The following is a 17,799-nucleotide window of genomic DNA, read 5'->3' as shown; positions in this document are numbered from 1 at the left end:
TTATCTCTTTAGTTTCTCAGAAAGATCCTCTCAGTATGTGTTTTTACATGATTATGACAGATTTAATCATTGTTATGAGATGCCTTTTTTCACTTTTACAGGAAAGTTTTGTTGCTACAGCATATACATCAGTGTTCTTACCACATGAACCTTCCATGTGGAGCCTAACTGACAAAGAGGTCCATCAGTGTCTAAATGGAAACTATAGTCCAGAGCAATTATATAACATAACCGATAAGCACATAGCATGCTAATTTAGAAATGATGCCCATGGTAGATGGTACTGAATATTTTCGGTTATTTGGTTTGCTGTATACTTTTAATCATGACATACAGCCTCATTAGGGACACCGTGTTGTCAGGAAGGGTCAGCAGAAACAGAACTACAAGCACACCATCTACTTGAAAAGCAGTCACTGTGTTTGACCAAGTGTTTATTTCTCATGCTATCAGAAGATGGAAATGTTAGGGTAAATGCCCATTCTTGTCAAGGATTTAATTTACAATAAGTTGAGTCGTGTAACAACAAGACTATAAATCATAATGTGAAAAATATTATTGTTATAAAGTGAAAAGAATCTTTAGCAGTTTCTTCAAAACATTTTTCCAAAAACTTAAGGGCCCTATAATGTGTCTCACATTAAGAATGTTGGCATTGCTGCAGAAAATCGATTAACTGTTAGCGTAAATGTTTTGCATTGTAGGGCATGATGACTGATGTATACCTGTGTCCTAGTTGCACCATGCAGTCAGACGAGGACAGTGGACTGAGGGACCTGGAGGCCCGGCTGGTCAGTAAAGAGAGGGAGTTAAAGGAGCTCCAGGCAGTGAGAGTCCATCAACTGGAGTCTTCCCTCATAAAGGCCCAGAAGGAGTGCTCCTCCCTGAGGTACCACATCTACAGCCAGCTCACTTCAGAATAACCAAACGTGGCGTTCCTCCCTGAAAAGTTCAATGTCGGACAGTGAATAGTGATTTTACATTTTCAGAAGACTTGTGTCACCAACAAGGAAATACATGTAGATGTTTAGTGTCATAAGGTTGCAACATGATGATTTTCATTTAATTTTTTGATGATTTTCCCAATTGACTAAACACCCATCATTGCTGCAAAAATGTTCATCTGAAAAAGTGACATCTCAAATTATGTTCTTAATCTGACAAGCATTCCAAATCCCACATATATTCAGTTTAGGATACTGTTAAAAAATGCTTCCCACATTAGCTTAATGAATACATACTTCTACAATTACAGTAACTCAGATTTGTATGCTAATCCGTCGATAAATTTGACACTAGTTTCCTACATTTCTCTAGCCATCTCTTTTCTGTTTAGTCCTCATTAGTACTCTTGATGATGGGCTATTTGCTGTCTTTGGAAATTGTTTGTTTTTGTCATGTTATAATTATTTTATGTACTTCAAAATTGTGTGCATATATTTTTTTGATGGTACTTGAGACTTATGTGTATTTCAACTCTTCAGCTTCACTAGTTTGAACATTTGAACTCTTGTCAACTTGAGCCATGTTGCAAAAGAATAGATTTCCTCAGTCTACTGTGACGCTATCGATCCACACAGCTAGCTTTGGTTTTATTTGCATAGGTTTTGAAATATGTGTGAGAGATATCTGCCTCCATCCCAAAACAATAGAGGTCTGTGGATTATTAAGAGTAACCACAGGATCGTATCTGGAAAAACATGCAGCAATTGAAATGTTAAATATCATTTTTCAGCACTATGAGTACTACAAACTAAACTTCAGCAGCCTCTATTGTGTTGAAGTAGAGCCTTCGACGCAATCTGTTTCTTAGGCAGTCTGCCTAAGAAAACAATATCTGACTTTATTTAATGCTACCACTCCAAAATATGTCATGAGTAAATATGTGGCAAACATGTCAAACAGTCCTTTTATCGGTTGTTCCTCATTCAAGAAGTCTGACTCTTTTCTAGTGGCTGTCTTTGTGCTTACACACAGTTCTATGAACAATGGGCCTCATGTAAGAAACACTCATGCAGACAGTTTGGTGAACTTGTGAAGAGAATTTGTGGTGCAGCCATTTTTGTTGCACTTGCACATGAAGCACAGCTTGCTGGCTTACTGAGAGGTATCATCTTCAACAGAAGGTTTGTAGACTTTAGAAGGTTTGGAGAACCTGACTTGAAACACTGTGAGCAAAACACACAGAAAAAGAGTAAGAGATATTTGGAGTAATAAAATGCCACTAGAACTGCTGGAGGTCCATCAGGCTGTGATGTCCTGTACATGGGACAGCATCAGCCACTCCACAGACATCAGGGCAACAGACATTCACTTGTTTAATAGAGAGTAAGAACCAGGATTACTGAGGAGCATTCAAAGCATAGGAGACTTCACACAGCTCCAGTCATCTGCTGAAGATCTGTATAAAGATGGGGTCAGCTGCTAAGTGCTGCTATCAGACAAATTTTTAAAAAAAAACTTGCTGATGATGAAAGCAATAGGAGTGTAGGTCATGCTGTCTGTCTTTTTCGCACAGTAATAACCGCCCAATTATTACTCTGTTCGTTATGTGACGATCGGCGTACATTTGTCCTTCTGTGAATCCGCTGGCCTGTGCACAACATTACTCAAAAACGGACCAACGGATTTGGATAAAATTTTCAGAGAAGATCAAAAATGACACAAGGACCACATGATTAGATTTTGGCAGTGATGTGACTTATAGTCTGGATCCACTGATTTGTTAAGTATTTCCCTATCATTGCGAAATAGCGGCACGGCGTCACTGTAACCATGACAACAAGTGAACACTACGTTAGCTGCCTGCTGACAATCACACGATTGCGATCCTGCTACAAATCAACTGCTGCAGACTTATCGGAAATGATACGAGGAACAATTGATTAAATTGTGGGGATGTTTCTGAGTCCCATCAATTCCCACCACCCGCTACATATTTAGGTCATGCGATTCAGTATCCATACATAACATACACATGCAGAACACACGCCTGTGCTTAGCACAAGGTCATTTTGTTTGTAGGTACATCTATTTTAAATTGCCACATTCTATGTTTCCATGATTTCTGCCACGAATTTTTCCAAGATTTCAACCGTCGGAAATGATACAATGACTAGCCTGCTTTTCTTGTTAATAAATGCTTCATTTGTCAGAGAACACTACAAGCAGCTGAGGGAGGATTTCCTCTTTAACCTGGCCATCCTGGATGAACGGGACAGAGAGCTGGACAAGTATGATGCCATAACTGCCAGAGCTCTGGCTAGAGATCACAACAGGTACAATCCATCCAAGTCATTTAGATTAGATTCAATTAAAAATGAAGAAACATTTAGCATAACCTAGCCCTATACCTTTAAAAGTAAGAAAATTATTTTTAAAAAGTGTATTATAAATTAATTCTATCCAAAAATACACTGAATATTCTTTGTGTAGTTATTAAATGTGCGAAAATGACAAGCAAATGTCAAAATGGTTTGTGTATTCACAGTCAGTGTAAAGCATGCATCACATACAGTACATCTGAGAAAAATATACAGATAAAGCATTCTGCACACATTCATAGTCACATCATTGGGATTATCAATGACTGTGATGGAAGCCAGATGTGTTCTTCCTGCTATGGGATGTCACAATGTCTGCTGAGAAGACAGTCTACTCCTGAAACACAACTACATTCAACAACCACATTTTATAAAATTCTTCCGTTGAGCATATTTACATGCTTACTATTTTAAAAGCTGTTACATGTTAGTACACTTTTAAAACAATTTAATTAGACAGCAACTATTTACATTCTGCTACATCTACACTTACAAAGTACAGTACACAAAGACAAAATAATGATACAGTTGAGGTCAATTTCTGCGTTAGCTGAAGACCTGCCCAGGTGATTTTGATTTTCAGTTTCATACCGTCATAGAAGAGGGCAAATCCTAGATTGCTAGTCTGGTTACTGATGGGGTAAGCTGCGCCTGGATAATTTAATGAAATAAGGAATAATTACTTTACTCTAACCCACCCTCTGTAATTAATTTCTGTTTTTCAGACAGACCTCAATGAGCTCTTAAAATTAAAAATCCTCCTAAGAGAAGGAGACAGGACTAATCTTGCTGCCCACTATCACCATGACACAACATGAAGGATAGTAAATGGCCTAGACACACGTCACATGTTTGCCTTCACACACACATGCACACATTACAAATTAAGTAGTGAAGTAAAATTAAACTAAGTAAACTAAAATCAAGTCAAGTGAGTTTTAACTGTTTAATTTGTTCATCTCCATTTTTATTAACACATTTTCAAACAGTAACTGATTTTTCACTGACAGATTGTTTCATGATTGACAGATAATTAAGTAATAATTTTGTCAAAAAAATTCTTCCACCCATCCATTATCTATACACCGCTTAATCCTCATTAGGGTTGCAGGGGGGCTGGAGTCTCTCCCAGCTGAATTAGGGTGAAGGCAGGGGACAGACTGGACAGGTCACCAGTCTATCACCGGGCTGCATATACAGTTAGGCCCATATATATTTGGACACTGACACAAATTTTCTTTTTATACCTGTTTAATGAAACATATTCCAATTACATTTATATAATGGACATGGATACAAAGTGCAGACTCTCAGCTTTCATTCCAATGTATCCACATTTCAATTGGATGAAGGGTTTAGGAGTTCTAGCTCCTAAACATGTGCCACCCTATTTTAAAAGGGACCAAAAGTAATTGGGCAATTGACTCAAAGACTATTTCATGGGCGGGTGTGGGAAATTCCGTCTTTATGTCATTACCAATTAAACATATAAAAGGCCTGGAGTTGATTTGAGATGTGGTGCTTGCATTTGAAAGATTTTGCTGTGAAGACAACATGTGGTCAAAGGAGCTCTTCATGCAGGTGAAACAAGCCATCCTTAAGCTGTGAAAACAGAAAAAACCCATCTGCGAAATTGGTACAATATTATGAGTTGCAAAATCGACAGTTTGGTACGTCCTGAGAAAGAAAGAAAGCACTGGTGAACTCGGCAACACAAAAAGACCTAGACATCTATGGAAGACAACAGTTGTGGATGATCGCACAGTTATTTCCATGGTGAAGAGAAACCCCTTCACAACATCCAACCAAGTTAAAAACACTCTCCAGGAGGTAGGTGTGTCATTGTCCAAGTCTACCATAAAGAGAAGACTGCATGAGAGTAAATACAGAGAGTTCACTGCATGGTGCAAGCCACCCATAAGCCTCAAGAACAGAAAGGCTAGATTGGACTTTGCTTAAAAAAAAAAAAAAAAAAAAAAAAGCATCTTAAAAAGCCAGCACAGTTCTGGAAGAACATTCTTTGGACAGATGAAACCAAGATCAACCTCTACCAGAATGATGGCAAGAAAAAGTATGTAGAAGGCATGGTACAGCTCATGATCCAAAGCATACCACATCATCTGTAAAGCATGGTGGAGGCAGTGTGATGGCTTGGGCATGCATGGCTGCCAGTGGCACTGGGTCACTGGTAGACAGAACCAGCCGGATGAATTCTGAAGTGTTAAGAGACATACGGTTGGCTCAAATCAAGCCAAATGCAGTCAAATTGATTGGACGGAGTTTCATATTACAGATGGACAATGACCCAAAACATACAGCCAAAGCAACCCAGGACTTTATTAAAGCAAAGAAGTGGAATATTCTTGAATGGCCAAGTCAGTGACCTGATCTCAACCCAACTGAGCATGCATTTCACTTTTATAAGACTAAACTTCAGAAAGAAAGGCCGACAAACAAAGAGCAACTGAAAACAGCTGCAGTAAAGGCCTGGCAGAGCATTAAAAAGGAGGAAACCCAGCGTCTGGTGATGCCCATGAGTTCAAGACTTCAGGCAGTCATTGCCAGCAAATGGTTTTCAACCAAGTATTAGAAATTAACATTTTATTTTCAGTTATTTAATAAGTCCAATTACTTTTGAGCCCTTGAAATTAAGGGATTGTGTTTAAAAATGCTTTAGTTCCTCATATTTTTATGCAATCTTTTTGTTCAACTCACTGAATTAAAGCTGAAAGTCTGCACTTCAACCACATCTGAATTGTTTCATTTAAAATTCATTGTGGTACTGTACAGAACCAAAATTAGAATAACTTTGTCTCTGTCCAAATATTTATGGACTTAATTGTAGAGACAAACAATCACTCTCACATTCACACCTACAGACAATTTAGAATCATCAATTAACCTCAGCATGTTTTTGGACTGTGGGAGGAAGCCGGAGAACCTGGTGAAAACCCACACATGCACAGGGAGAACATGTAAACTCCATGCAGAAAGATCCAAGGCCCAGGCCGGAAGGCAAACCAGGGATCTTTGAGTTGTGAGGCAACAATGCTAACCACCGAGCCACTGTGCAGCCCCAAAAAGATTCATTAATTTCTTATTTCCTTTGTTTTGTTGAATGTATCGAGTACATGTGACTCATTTTTTCAGTCTACCATTACTAGAACAACATCCTGCCCAAACTTGTTAATGAATTATGTTAGTTAATTAGTTACTCTGTGCCCAAGATAAACAGAAATCCACTCATACTGAAATGCCACTGTCATTTCCAGGCAAGCAGAGCTGAACCAACACCAAATGCAGATTGCCAAGATGGAGGAGCAGAGAGCCAGAGAGGCTGAGGAAAGACAGGAGGAGCTCAGTAAATATCGCCACAATGCTTTCCAGCACAGACTACAGCTGGACAAGCTCAAACGGTGAGTTGAGGAAAAAAAAGTGACAATGTTAATAGGGGAAAATGGATTATAACTGTGATAAGGGGCAGTGGTGGTGCAACGGTTAAGTCTCTGGACTACTGATCAGAAGGTCAGAGGTTCAAGCCCCGATGCGGCCACTGTTGGGCCCTTGAGCAAGGCCCTTAACCCTTCCTGCTCCAGGGGCGCTGTACCGTGGCTGACCTGTCACTCTGACTCCCCCCAATTGGGAGATATGCGAAAATCTGAATTTCCCCTCGTGGGATTAATAAGGGATAATAAAAAAAATAAATAAGCACGTGCTGATTTTAAAACTGTAACATTGTCAGAGACAATATGCGGTTGTGTGGGTGAATTGACATGGTTGTATCAGCATGATTGTGCCAGTAGTGTAGTAGTAGTATATGACACATATTTAAAGACAAAACATATGAAAAAGAATAAAAAAATCTGAAAATAATGGAGAAGGTTAGAGCTCGAATGGCTATGTTTTCAAGTTAGCTGAGAGAAACTACAAAGTAGTCCATCCTCAACAATATCTTAAAAGCTGATTCCTAATCTGCCATGCTTACCAAAGGTTGAGTTGAATTAGATTGGAGTAAATGGATGATTTGGTTTTCTGGAAAACAGATTTCCTTATTCAGAGTTTTTTTTTTTACTAGTTAAAAGACAGACAGGAGTGCTTTGTCTTTACTTGTCCTCTTGATTTCCTCTTTTTGTGTGTATCTCATGTTAAACTGTGTCAGAGAAATTGGGAGAATCATCTTCACACACTGAACTGAACACTGAGGTAGTTCATACATACATACATGTGCAGGTGGCAACAATACTAAGATGAGTTTAAATTGATGGGGGCACGATACATCTATGTGAGTCTTGTAATATTTGGAAGTTGTGTCCAACAACACTGTTACCCCAACAGGAAGTCATACATAGAACTTCTTACACTCTAAAATGGAGCCTGAGCAGTATACACCATACTTCAACATTTTGCTGAAGAACAATTTTAACATTTTGTCACAGACAAAATGTGTTAGTCCATAACAAACGCACTGCATTAGCATCTCAAAGCACATCTGCTATTTTGATTCTATGTACTGCATTTGCAGCAGTAATATATTCAGAAATGCTGGCTGAAGTGGAAATGAAACCGGAGCATGTAGTGGTTAATAAATTCAATTCAATTCAATTTTATTTATATAGCACCAATTACAATTCAGATTGTCTCAAGACATTTTACAGAACCACATGATGGAGACTAAGCCAGTTGGTGGGACGGCAGCCACAGATCAGAAGCATCCAGCTCTGAGACGAGGGACACTCGGAGACAGGACACAGGGGGACACAGAGATAATGCAATGCAATAATGATATATATATAGTAAATACATAGGTAATGAGAGAAGTCCCCCTAAATCTATTCCTTCACTGTCACTTCAGTGGTCTCATCAATGTGAAACAGCAGAACCAATCACAATGAACAACTTAACCTGGTTATTGCATTTGTCATTAGGACCCTTAGGCTTTCAAATAACAAAAAAAATGTCTGTGGTGTGTGTGTGTGTGTGTGTGTGAGATTTACTGTCCCTGAATATATGTCTTGTCTCTGTCTCACTGAAGTCTGTCTCTGAAATTACAGAGGGTTTGGTAAAGTAAATGTTCCTTACTTCCTGTGTGTGTGCAGCTTGATGGCTGCTGAAATAAAAAAACAAATGAAGGAGTATGACCAAATGAAATTGGATTTACAGCACAGGATAAGAGATGTGGAAGGACAGCTGGCCCGACAGAGACAGGTAAACACACACACGCATCACCCCTCTGTAGGTAAACAATCCATAAAGAATATAACACAGGGTAAAACACACAGGACCAGCACCACACAGTAATATGCTCTGTTACAACACCTGGCAGTTGGCTCAGTAATGTAGGGAATCATCCAGCTGCATGACTGAAATAAGTAGTAGAGCTGCCAGACTTTCAGTGGGGATCAGCAGCAGGCCTTTAGGGTGAACAAAAGACTCTTATATGTTACATTGACTTTGTTATCATGCATAAAGTACATGTCCAGGAAGGGGAATGTCCCAACATCGATAAATAGGATGAATCTAGTATGTTCATTTTGGTACTAGAAAGGAACTGTGCAGTTCAATGGACGTAGAGGAGCACAGCCCCAGTGGTCAGAACAACAGCAAATGACTCAGGCTCAATATAGACCCGACGTCTATATTGTCATTGTATTGCTGTGTTGTTTTTATTTTTTCTCATTTAACATAATGTTGCAGTACAAACACATTTGTAGCATTTTAACAGATATCTTAACATTCTCACATCTGAATCTGGGGTGATGTTGCACGTGACATCATCCACTCTTAGTGAAGGAAAATTCTGGATTTTCAAAAAACCCTGCAACTGCATAAAAGCCTTCCATTTATTACAATTACGATTTTTAACAAATATGATTAAAAGCTACCAAAAGTCATAGCACACCCTTCCTGACTGAGCCACACATTTTGATGCACACTGCCTGCCAGTACAATTTCAAATGAAATATATAGAGTGCAGCTATTCTGGTTTTTCACTTTATTTGATCTGACATTCTGTTGTAATATCATAAAATATACCTTCATAGGATACGTTACTGTACATTAATACATTTATACACACTGTTAGAGCTGTATAGAACTACATTATAGTGTACTGTAAATCATACGTAGATGTGAACTTAAACAATTGTCTGCTTATGTGTTACTGTTGCACTCTAGACCTGTTCCAGTTTCAGATACGTGCAAAACGATACGTGTACATTTCCCAGACCGGTGTCCTTAACAGCTGCCCCCATGGTGCCATTTATAGATCCTGCCATTGTGTTTTGAGGATGCTTTGAAGTATGTTACACTGTCAAAACAAAAAAATCCTATGACAACGTCCTTCAAGAGATTTAAGCAGATCTGTATATTATTTGAACATTTTCTACTATGAAGAATCATTACACTGTCAGGGAAATCAGTGGCATAGATTTTAAATTTCTACTATTCCACTCAGGACTCACTATCTCAGCAAATTCAGCCTAAGACCAGACCGTCTAATACTAAAAGAAGTCCCCATGAACCCCAGAATTTCTCCCAGGGATCTGCTAGGAACTTGTCAAAGTGCCTCCATGTACAATCAGAAAGAGAATATATGAAAAATGAAATAGAGGGTTAAAATGAAATGCCCTGTTCAAAGCTGCAGGCTACGAGTTACATGGCGAAAATTGTTCTGCAGGAATGTATGAGAACACACACAAATACAAAGTGGAGGCTGGCTGGGGATGGAATGTGTTCAGTGATGTTGTGCTAGGTTATAGAAACTACAATATCCAACAATAAGTTGCAAAAGTTGTAATAATTCTGAAATTTCAACACACACATCTAATCATTTTTCTTGGCAAAGCAGGAGATGACTGCTGCTTTTGACAGTGAGCTCAGACAGCAGGAACACGAGTTCAACGTGAAAATGGACGAGATGCGTGCTGTGGTGCTGTCTCATGAGATCAAAGTGAGGAGAGTGTGTTTCAGTAAAGCAGTCTACTTATGCTGTCCATAAATACCAGATCTGTGATGTTTGCAGCATACTATCTTATATTTATACTGTATGGTAATATTCTAAATCTAAATAATTTAAATAAGCAAATTGGATGATTTTCTTGTCATCATCATCGACTGCTGCATGTGTGTGTCCTCGTCCAGGTGAAGCTACTGTGTAAAGAGACTGAAGTTCACTGCCAGGCTCAGCTTCAGGCCACACAGGCTCTCAAGGCATCCAAGGAGCTCTGTCAGCAGATGAAGACCCAACTACAACACAAAGACCAGGAGCTCAAAGACATCGTTGCCATCAAGGACAACAGGTATGTTCCGGTTATGTGTGTTTACCTGTTTTAATGCGTGTGGATCCTGTATTAAAGTGTTTAACATGTAGAGATTGTCCTCTGTTCCAGGATAAAGGAGCTTGAGGACAAGCTGAAAAGCATGGAGACCAACCTGAAAAAGGAGAAAGATGACCACATTAAGAAGTAAGTCAATGAACTTCTCTCACTCATGTAGTCAGAACCAGCTGCTGGCACTGGCCGATACTTTAGGAATAAAAAGTGAAAAGTGAACAGTTACAATTAACGTACATACAACTAACAACAAAACTAAACTAAATAAACCCCACAACTCTATATATGTATGTTTGACCATATGTAAAGATAACAATTTTATCTCTATATGAGCACTTTTGTTTTCTTATTTGTTTTGATTACAATCAACTAGTAATGCATTATAGCCACCTTGTACTTGCAATAGGACTACTATAAAGAGAATGCATGCTTAGCCAACCGTACTGTGTGTAAATAAAGGTTAAGTTGCTAATCTCATTTGTAATAGTTTTTATTATTTAGGATCTGTGATTGGCTATTATGACTGAAAGGCTGAAGCCTGTGCCTGCATCTCAATGCTACATCTACAATGGCAATAACTTCTCATGTGATTGACAGGCTTTATTAGTACCCTCAAAATGTCTGTTACTGTTTAACCATATGACTATTTCTGTCCAGACATGAAGATGTGGTCTTGGCTCTGAAAAATCGTGATGCTCAGCTGGAGGTTCAGCATCAGGCTCACTTAGAGCAGCTGCACAAGTCTGAGAAAAAGATCATCAAACTACAGAAAAATATAGATGTTTTGACAGCACAGGCACGTGTCTTAGAGGAAGACCAGCAGAAGGTCATGGAGCAGAAAGATAAGACAATCCAGAGGTGAGACAGACACAAATGAAACAAAGATGAAAACAAAAATCATGGCACACTTAGAAATAAACCTTCTATCACTGAGTTGTAGTTTATATATGTTCATATGTAGACGTTAAAAGCAGCATGTATCCTGTATGTGGCTGTTTATTTAGTATTTAGTAGTGTGTGTGTTTTTTTAAAGGCTTCACATGGAAGTAGCAGCAGCCCGGACCAACTGGGACCAGTACATCAAACAGGTCTCCAGTGAGATGGTTGTAAAAGATACAGAAATTATCACCATGCAGGAGAGAGAAACTAAACTCAGAACTGAGCTGGAGAACAGCAGGGAACAGATCGAGAGGTGAGAAGCCTAAAGGAAAATGGGAAGATGCAGATGAAAGCAGTGGAGAGGAATAGATATGTAAGGCGTGACACAGAGAAGTGAAAGACAAAGGTGGAGTGATTTGTTACAGTTACATAGTTTTGACAAAGTGAAGATTATGACCTGGTCTGAGTTGTTCTTATGATTTATAAAATGTTTGCGTGTGTTTGTTTTAAGGTACAAGCAGCAAGTGAGCACTGGTTTGAAGAGAGAGAGAACCTTAGAACAGATTGGAGTCCAAGCGGAGCTTGAATGGCAGAGACGCTATGAGGACATCAAGGCTGAACACTACCTTGCTAATGAGCAGTTAATACAAGACCTGACTGAGGCCGGAGACCAGGTCAGCCTCTCATACATGACACAACCCCACACAGGGTATGTGGTGTAGACTTCCCCCACAGTTAATGCCAATACAGATTGTCTCTAATGTTGGCTTCTGCAGTGATGCTGATAAGGTTTGAGAACCACATTCACTAAGACTTAAGGACATGTTGCTTTTCTTCAGGACGCAAATTCAGATGGAGACGAATGTGACACATCCTGCCTTAGACAGGCATTATTTTACCATCTTTTCTTTGGTTTCCTTATTGAACATGGTACAGACAACAGTTGGAGACACAGAAGTTAAATATAGCACAATATTTGCAACAGTGGTGGCACATATCTTTTAAACACTACTATGCCAACATGATTGAACTTTCCAGTTAGGTGAAAAAAGGTAAAATTTCAAATGAAATATATAGAGTGCAGCCATTCTGGTTTTTAACTATATTTGATCTGACATTATGTTGCAATATCATAAAATACACCTTCATAAGAGAAGTTACTGTACGTTAATAAACTTATACACACTCTTAGAGCTGTATAGAACTACATTATAGTGTACTGTAAATCATACGTAGATGTGAACTTAAACAATTGTCTGCTTATGTGTTACTGTTGCACTCTAGACCTGTTCCAGTTTCAGATACGTGCAAAACGATACGTGTACATTTCCCAGACCGGTGTCCTTAACAGCTGCCCCCATGGTGCCATTTATAGATCCTGCCATTGTGTTTTGAGGATGCTTTAAAGTATGTTACACTGTCAAAAGAAAAAAATCCTATGACAACGTCTTTCAAGAGATTTAAGCAGATCTGTATATTATTTGAACATTTTCTACTATGAAGAATCATTACACTGTCAGGGAAATCAGTGGCATAGATTTTAAATTTCTACTATTCCACTCAGGACTCACTATCTCAGCAAATTCAGCCTAAGACCAGACTGTCTAATACTGAAAGAAGTCCCCATGAACCCCAGAATTTCTCCCAGGGATCTGCTAGGAACTTGTCAAAGGACCTCCATGTACAATCAGAAAGAGAATGTATAAAAAATGAAATAGAGGGTTAAAATGAAATGCCCTGTTCAAAGCCAGCATATGAATCCCACTGAAATGTTGTGGAGGGATTTTAAAAGGGTAGTATTTAGAAAACCAGCCCACAAGCACAACATGAAGCCTAGTGGACAATAATGTAACACCCACAAGAACTTTTTTCTGCTAAAAGAGAATGTAGTAAAAAAAAATAAATAAAAATTTCCTTGCGACTGTGTACAGACATACTACCTATATCTGTAGGAACTGTCTTAAGAAGGATCAAATGTTTGTAAAAAAGAAATTGCATGTCAAAAAGCCAATAATTTACTTACTTTTTCAATGAAGCTCTGCATTAAGTTCCCCAATGCTCTGTCAAATGCATAATTCATGAAGATAGTTTTGATTTATAGTGCATGCTGCCACTTGTTTGGGTAATGAGTGCCATGATCTTCGTCAGTGTTCTCGGACCTTTGTTTTTATCTTGGTTTGAGGGCCAGGTTAACATTATGGTCACTTAAGACACTAAATCTGTTTTTAATCTCTGTCAGGCTAAAGCAGAGCTGAAAGAGAAACAACAAGAACTGCAGGACTTGAATGCCCTACTACATTCTGTTAGAATGGAGAGAGATCATGCAGTACAGGTGAGAATACATCCAACTTACACTGTACAGACTAATAGAACCATTAGAAGGCGTTAACGTACTAACAAAAGCAAAGCAAACAGTGCAAACTGTTTTTAGTCAGACTTTAAACAAAGCTTGGTACACTGTACGGTGGTCCGACAGGAAGGCATGGATTTCTTGTTTTTACACCTGTACAGGTACACACACAGAAGTAGGAGGACTTTGAATGTTCAGTGTGTCCAGTTTCTGATCTGTGATCTGGTCAGTAGGACATCTGATCTGGATGAGGAAGCAGCCGTCAGCAAACCAAATCAAAGCTCTGAAGTGCTCTAACTCAGTAGCATAAAGCCCTAAATATTATGTTAACTTTACTTTTGGAAAACCAGCTACATATGTTACTTTTCACATTTGGTTTCAAAAGGTTGTACTCACATTGATATCTGGTGTTGTGTGGTATCTGTTAATATAAACAGCTTCCTGTACAATAATGGATTTCTATGCAGGTTTAAATGTACTCTCCCAACTTAACCTTACACTCAATTTAAAGTCTGAATAATGTTTCCATTTCAGCAGTGATGCAGCCTGTGAGAGAACTGAGACTGCCAATTTCCTTAAAGTGTTGAGTGTACTCAGACAGCTGCAACTCACAGATGTGTAGTTGTTGTTACTGTACTACTTTTTAAGTCCACAGAGGTCAGCTTGCAAGACTCAGTTTATTACATGGGCAGTAGGTCACATCTACGTATTATGCGGATGCACACTAGTGTCGAACATATACACTACTGGCTTAATAGCATAGTTGCCTTGCAGACACAGGTTTTGGGCCAACACGTCCCTCCCAATAAGATATTTAGCCAGCCTAACCCTAACCGTAACCCTAACCCTAACCCATTTTGATAAAGAATACCAAAGAGGGCCAGAGCTTTAGCACTGCACCAACCATGCCTTCATTAAGTCAGCAGAAATATCTGGATGAAAACAGCACAACGTTAAACAATGAAGAAACGAAAAACAGGACAACATGCCACAACCTGAGGGACAATGGACCTGGACACACACAGCATATGTATCCATACACACATCCATATGATATAATGTACATATATAGTCAAAATGTATTGGTCTTCATACTGTATGTTACTGTAATTGTGTATTTTGCAAATATTTGCGCGAATTGCATTGTGATGCTTTGGCAATTTGTTTCTTGAAACTTTTGTCCTTGTGAGTCTTTGAATTCAGTTCAATTGATTTAAATAGAAATTCAAAAATATTATGAGTGAATAAATCCATTTTGAATATGGTATGAAAAAAACTAATGGGCAGATGAATTGACTGTTAGCCTCAGAAGCAGCAAATCAAATCAACGGCAACAACCGTTTTTGATAGCCTTTCAAAGTTATCAGTTATGAGAGCACCATTCCTGAACCAAGTAGATCGAGGGTTTGTGGAAATATTTATGTGCACCCTGGGGTGTTCTGATGATGCTGTGATGCAATAATGAATCAGGGAGTTAAAGTTAGAAGGTGATGAATGAGTGAAACAGAGGCTGTGCATGGTCCAGTGTAGGAGAGTTCTAAATCTAATCGTGTGTTGGAGGATTTTGTTTTCTTATTTACTAATTGTTTAGAATTAGGCAGAAAATTGTCAATCGTCAAATCAGTGGATTTAAACTGACTGCTCCGAAGATGAAGAACGGTTCAGTGTGGCACAAGCCAGCCTTCTGTCCAAAGAGAAGCGAGCTCCACTTATGTAAGCTGTTACCATTTTGAATGAACATGTTATTCTTTGGTTAAGTGTAGCATTCCAGGTGGGTTTGTAGTGAAGACCAGGCTTTCCATTACCTTATATTTTGTAGTGGTGTCAGCTGGCACTGAGTATTGTACGTTAAATAAATATTTGTCCACATGGTGACGGTTTGTGGAGATGAGAAAGCAGTAGGGGACTGACCATCCTGACTGGCTTCATATGGTCTTAGTTCCACCAAAGTGGGTTCTTCCAGTTAATCAAGTGTAGAAGGGAGGATATAAAAGGCAGCTAGGTGCTTTCAGTGTGGAGATTTTATTGTTGCTGACAGATGGTTTGAGAGAGGAGTAAAGGAAGCCATCTGTGTCAAACTGGAACAGCCATCTTTAAACAAAGGAGGGGGTTTGTGACACCACTTATCAACCACCTATAATGTAGTGTTAAGGTCTTTCTCCAGAAAGTTTCACCATCGTTAACATCTTGAGCCACTCCTGACTTGACAGATTCACATCCTTTGTTGTGTAAACTGCCAGCTCCATCACCATGATTGCTGTCGTTGGTGGACCATCTGATTTCACAACAATTCACACCTGGAGGCATATGAATCCTGGGTCGTTAATTAGCCACGTGACCTGGAGTGACTGTATATTCTGTCACTCATAATTAGTCAGTTTGAACTGAAGGAGCCTCTTTAATGAAGGTGAAACGTCTTCAAGAATCTACAAGAGAAGTCCATTTGACTTATACTGAAGCTCCTACGAATACCATGACCCGCATATGACTAAGAATCTTCACAGACATGTTGTTGCTGTGTCTCTTAGTGTGTTGTCTAATCAGTAAATACCACCATTTGCCAATCGAAATTTACATTAACCTCATCCCCCCTCTGTCAAATTGAAAGGGCTTGACAAAAGATTGTCTGTTATATTAACTTAAGGGACTTTTGCTGATAATTCCCGAACAAATCCTGCATTATAAACTGGCAACGTGGAATTTGAGAAATTTGTTCACCAGACAGAAACAGTCAAAGAAAATGTGCAATTGGTTCTATTACTTTAAATAATTAATTGTTAATCAATATATTGCAATTAATAATTTTAGCAATTCAAAATATATTAACCAATAAGGCAGAAGACAAGAAACGTGTACGTCAAAAATGTTCATGTACTGTCTTGCTGTAGTACGTGGTTGTGCTGTTAGGTAGAGCCTCTTCCTGTTTAAAAGATGGAAGACTGTTGTTTGTTTGCTATGTTTAATACTGTAGTATCACAAAGAGACAGTTGCTCAGACTGCGGACAATTCTGCGTTGGCAAGCAGAGAGGATTGTGGAGATGTAGTTAGAAGAAGAGCACCGTGGCAAAGACTTCTAAGGCAGTTAATGGCTTAGTTTACCTGCACAGGGATCTTTTACCTAAGTCACTAGTGTGACCAAGCCACATTGTCAGCAGTTAAAAATGGCTTTATCAAGAAAAATGCCCCATGTATTTCTTTCATTTTAGCAATTATTGGATTGTTAATCAATAATTCAGCTGACTATTGGTTAAGAAAATTGTTTCAAATTTGCATCCATAGTTGGTTCTGTTATAAGCTATTGGTTACACGATGTTCCACTTCGTGTTCTGCTGGTATGATTTTGTATGAAATCACAGATTGATAGTTGCTGACTGTCTTACAAGTATCCCAACTTGAAAGTGAAAGATTTATACACTTGGGTACTGTTTTAAAGTATAAAAATGCTCTCCTCTAGGCATGTTGTACAACATATAGATATAATCTGATATTAATAATAACTATGTATGAATGTTTTGTTTTCCACAAAAATGTTCAATTTGTAACAACAATACTTACATTTGGAAAATTTTAACAGTCTACTTCTTTTTCCTCCAAAACCTGTGAAGATATAAATATTCATATTTGTCAGATAAAAGGACTTCGACTACATTGAAAAGTCCATCCTTGGTTTATAAATGGGCTGCACAGGGTTATCACTGTTGCCTTGCAGCTAGAAGATCCCCGATTTGCGTACCGACCTGGGCCTGGGATCTTTCTCCATGGAGTTTGCATGTTCTCCCTGTGGATGTGTTGGTTTTCTCCGGGTTCTCCGGCTTCCATCCACAGTCCAAAAATATGCTGATGTTAACTGGTGATTCTAAACTGTCTGTAGGTGTGAATGCGAGTGTGCTTGTTTGTCTCTATATGTAGCCCTGTG

The 17,799-nt window shown here is 38.8% G+C and overlaps 1 protein-coding gene and 1 long non-coding RNA gene across 4 annotated transcripts in view; one reads left to right on the top strand and one right to left on the bottom strand.

Moving 5' to 3' along the window:
• The first annotated feature begins 707 nt into the window (after positions 1–707).
• ccdc57 (coiled-coil domain containing 57) overlaps positions 708–17,799 on the top strand; it is a 29,239-nt gene continuing 12,147 nt past the window's right edge. For 2 of the 3 annotated variants that reach the window (XM_055004777.1, XM_055004778.1), the window contains exons 1-11: positions 708–889; positions 3,156–3,278; positions 6,596–6,739; positions 8,420–8,528; positions 10,168–10,272; positions 10,464–10,621; positions 10,712–10,786; positions 11,312–11,512; positions 11,688–11,846; positions 12,045–12,207; positions 13,773–13,865. In XM_055004777.1, the coding sequence (XP_054860752.1) occupies positions 708–889; positions 3,156–3,278; positions 6,596–6,739; positions 8,420–8,528; positions 10,168–10,272; positions 10,464–10,621; positions 10,712–10,786; positions 11,312–11,512; positions 11,688–11,846; positions 12,045–12,207; positions 13,773–13,865 (1,512 nt within the window). The remainder of the gene's footprint in view (positions 890–3,155; positions 3,279–6,595; positions 6,740–8,419; positions 8,529–10,167; positions 10,273–10,463; positions 10,622–10,711; positions 10,787–11,311; positions 11,513–11,687; positions 11,847–12,044; positions 12,208–13,772; positions 13,866–17,799) is intronic. The other variant, XM_023264829.3, reaches the window with a different exon arrangement.
• On the bottom strand, positions 805–17,789 carry LOC129347439 (uncharacterized). Its single transcript, XR_008599555.1, has 4 exons — positions 17,621–17,789; positions 17,439–17,480; positions 10,647–10,754; positions 805–942 (listed from the first exon to the last, which is right to left on the bottom strand). It is a non-coding gene; the product is annotated as an uncharacterized LOC129347439 (long non-coding RNA).

Source organism: Amphiprion ocellaris, chromosome 18 (genome assembly GCF_022539595.1).
Source record: "Amphiprion ocellaris isolate individual 3 ecotype Okinawa chromosome 18, ASM2253959v1, whole genome shotgun sequence".
Lineage (NCBI taxonomy): Eukaryota > Metazoa > Chordata > Actinopteri > Pomacentridae > Amphiprion > Amphiprion ocellaris.
Note: the sequence above shows the minus strand (reverse complement) of the source record. Positions and strands in the feature narration are given on the sequence as shown.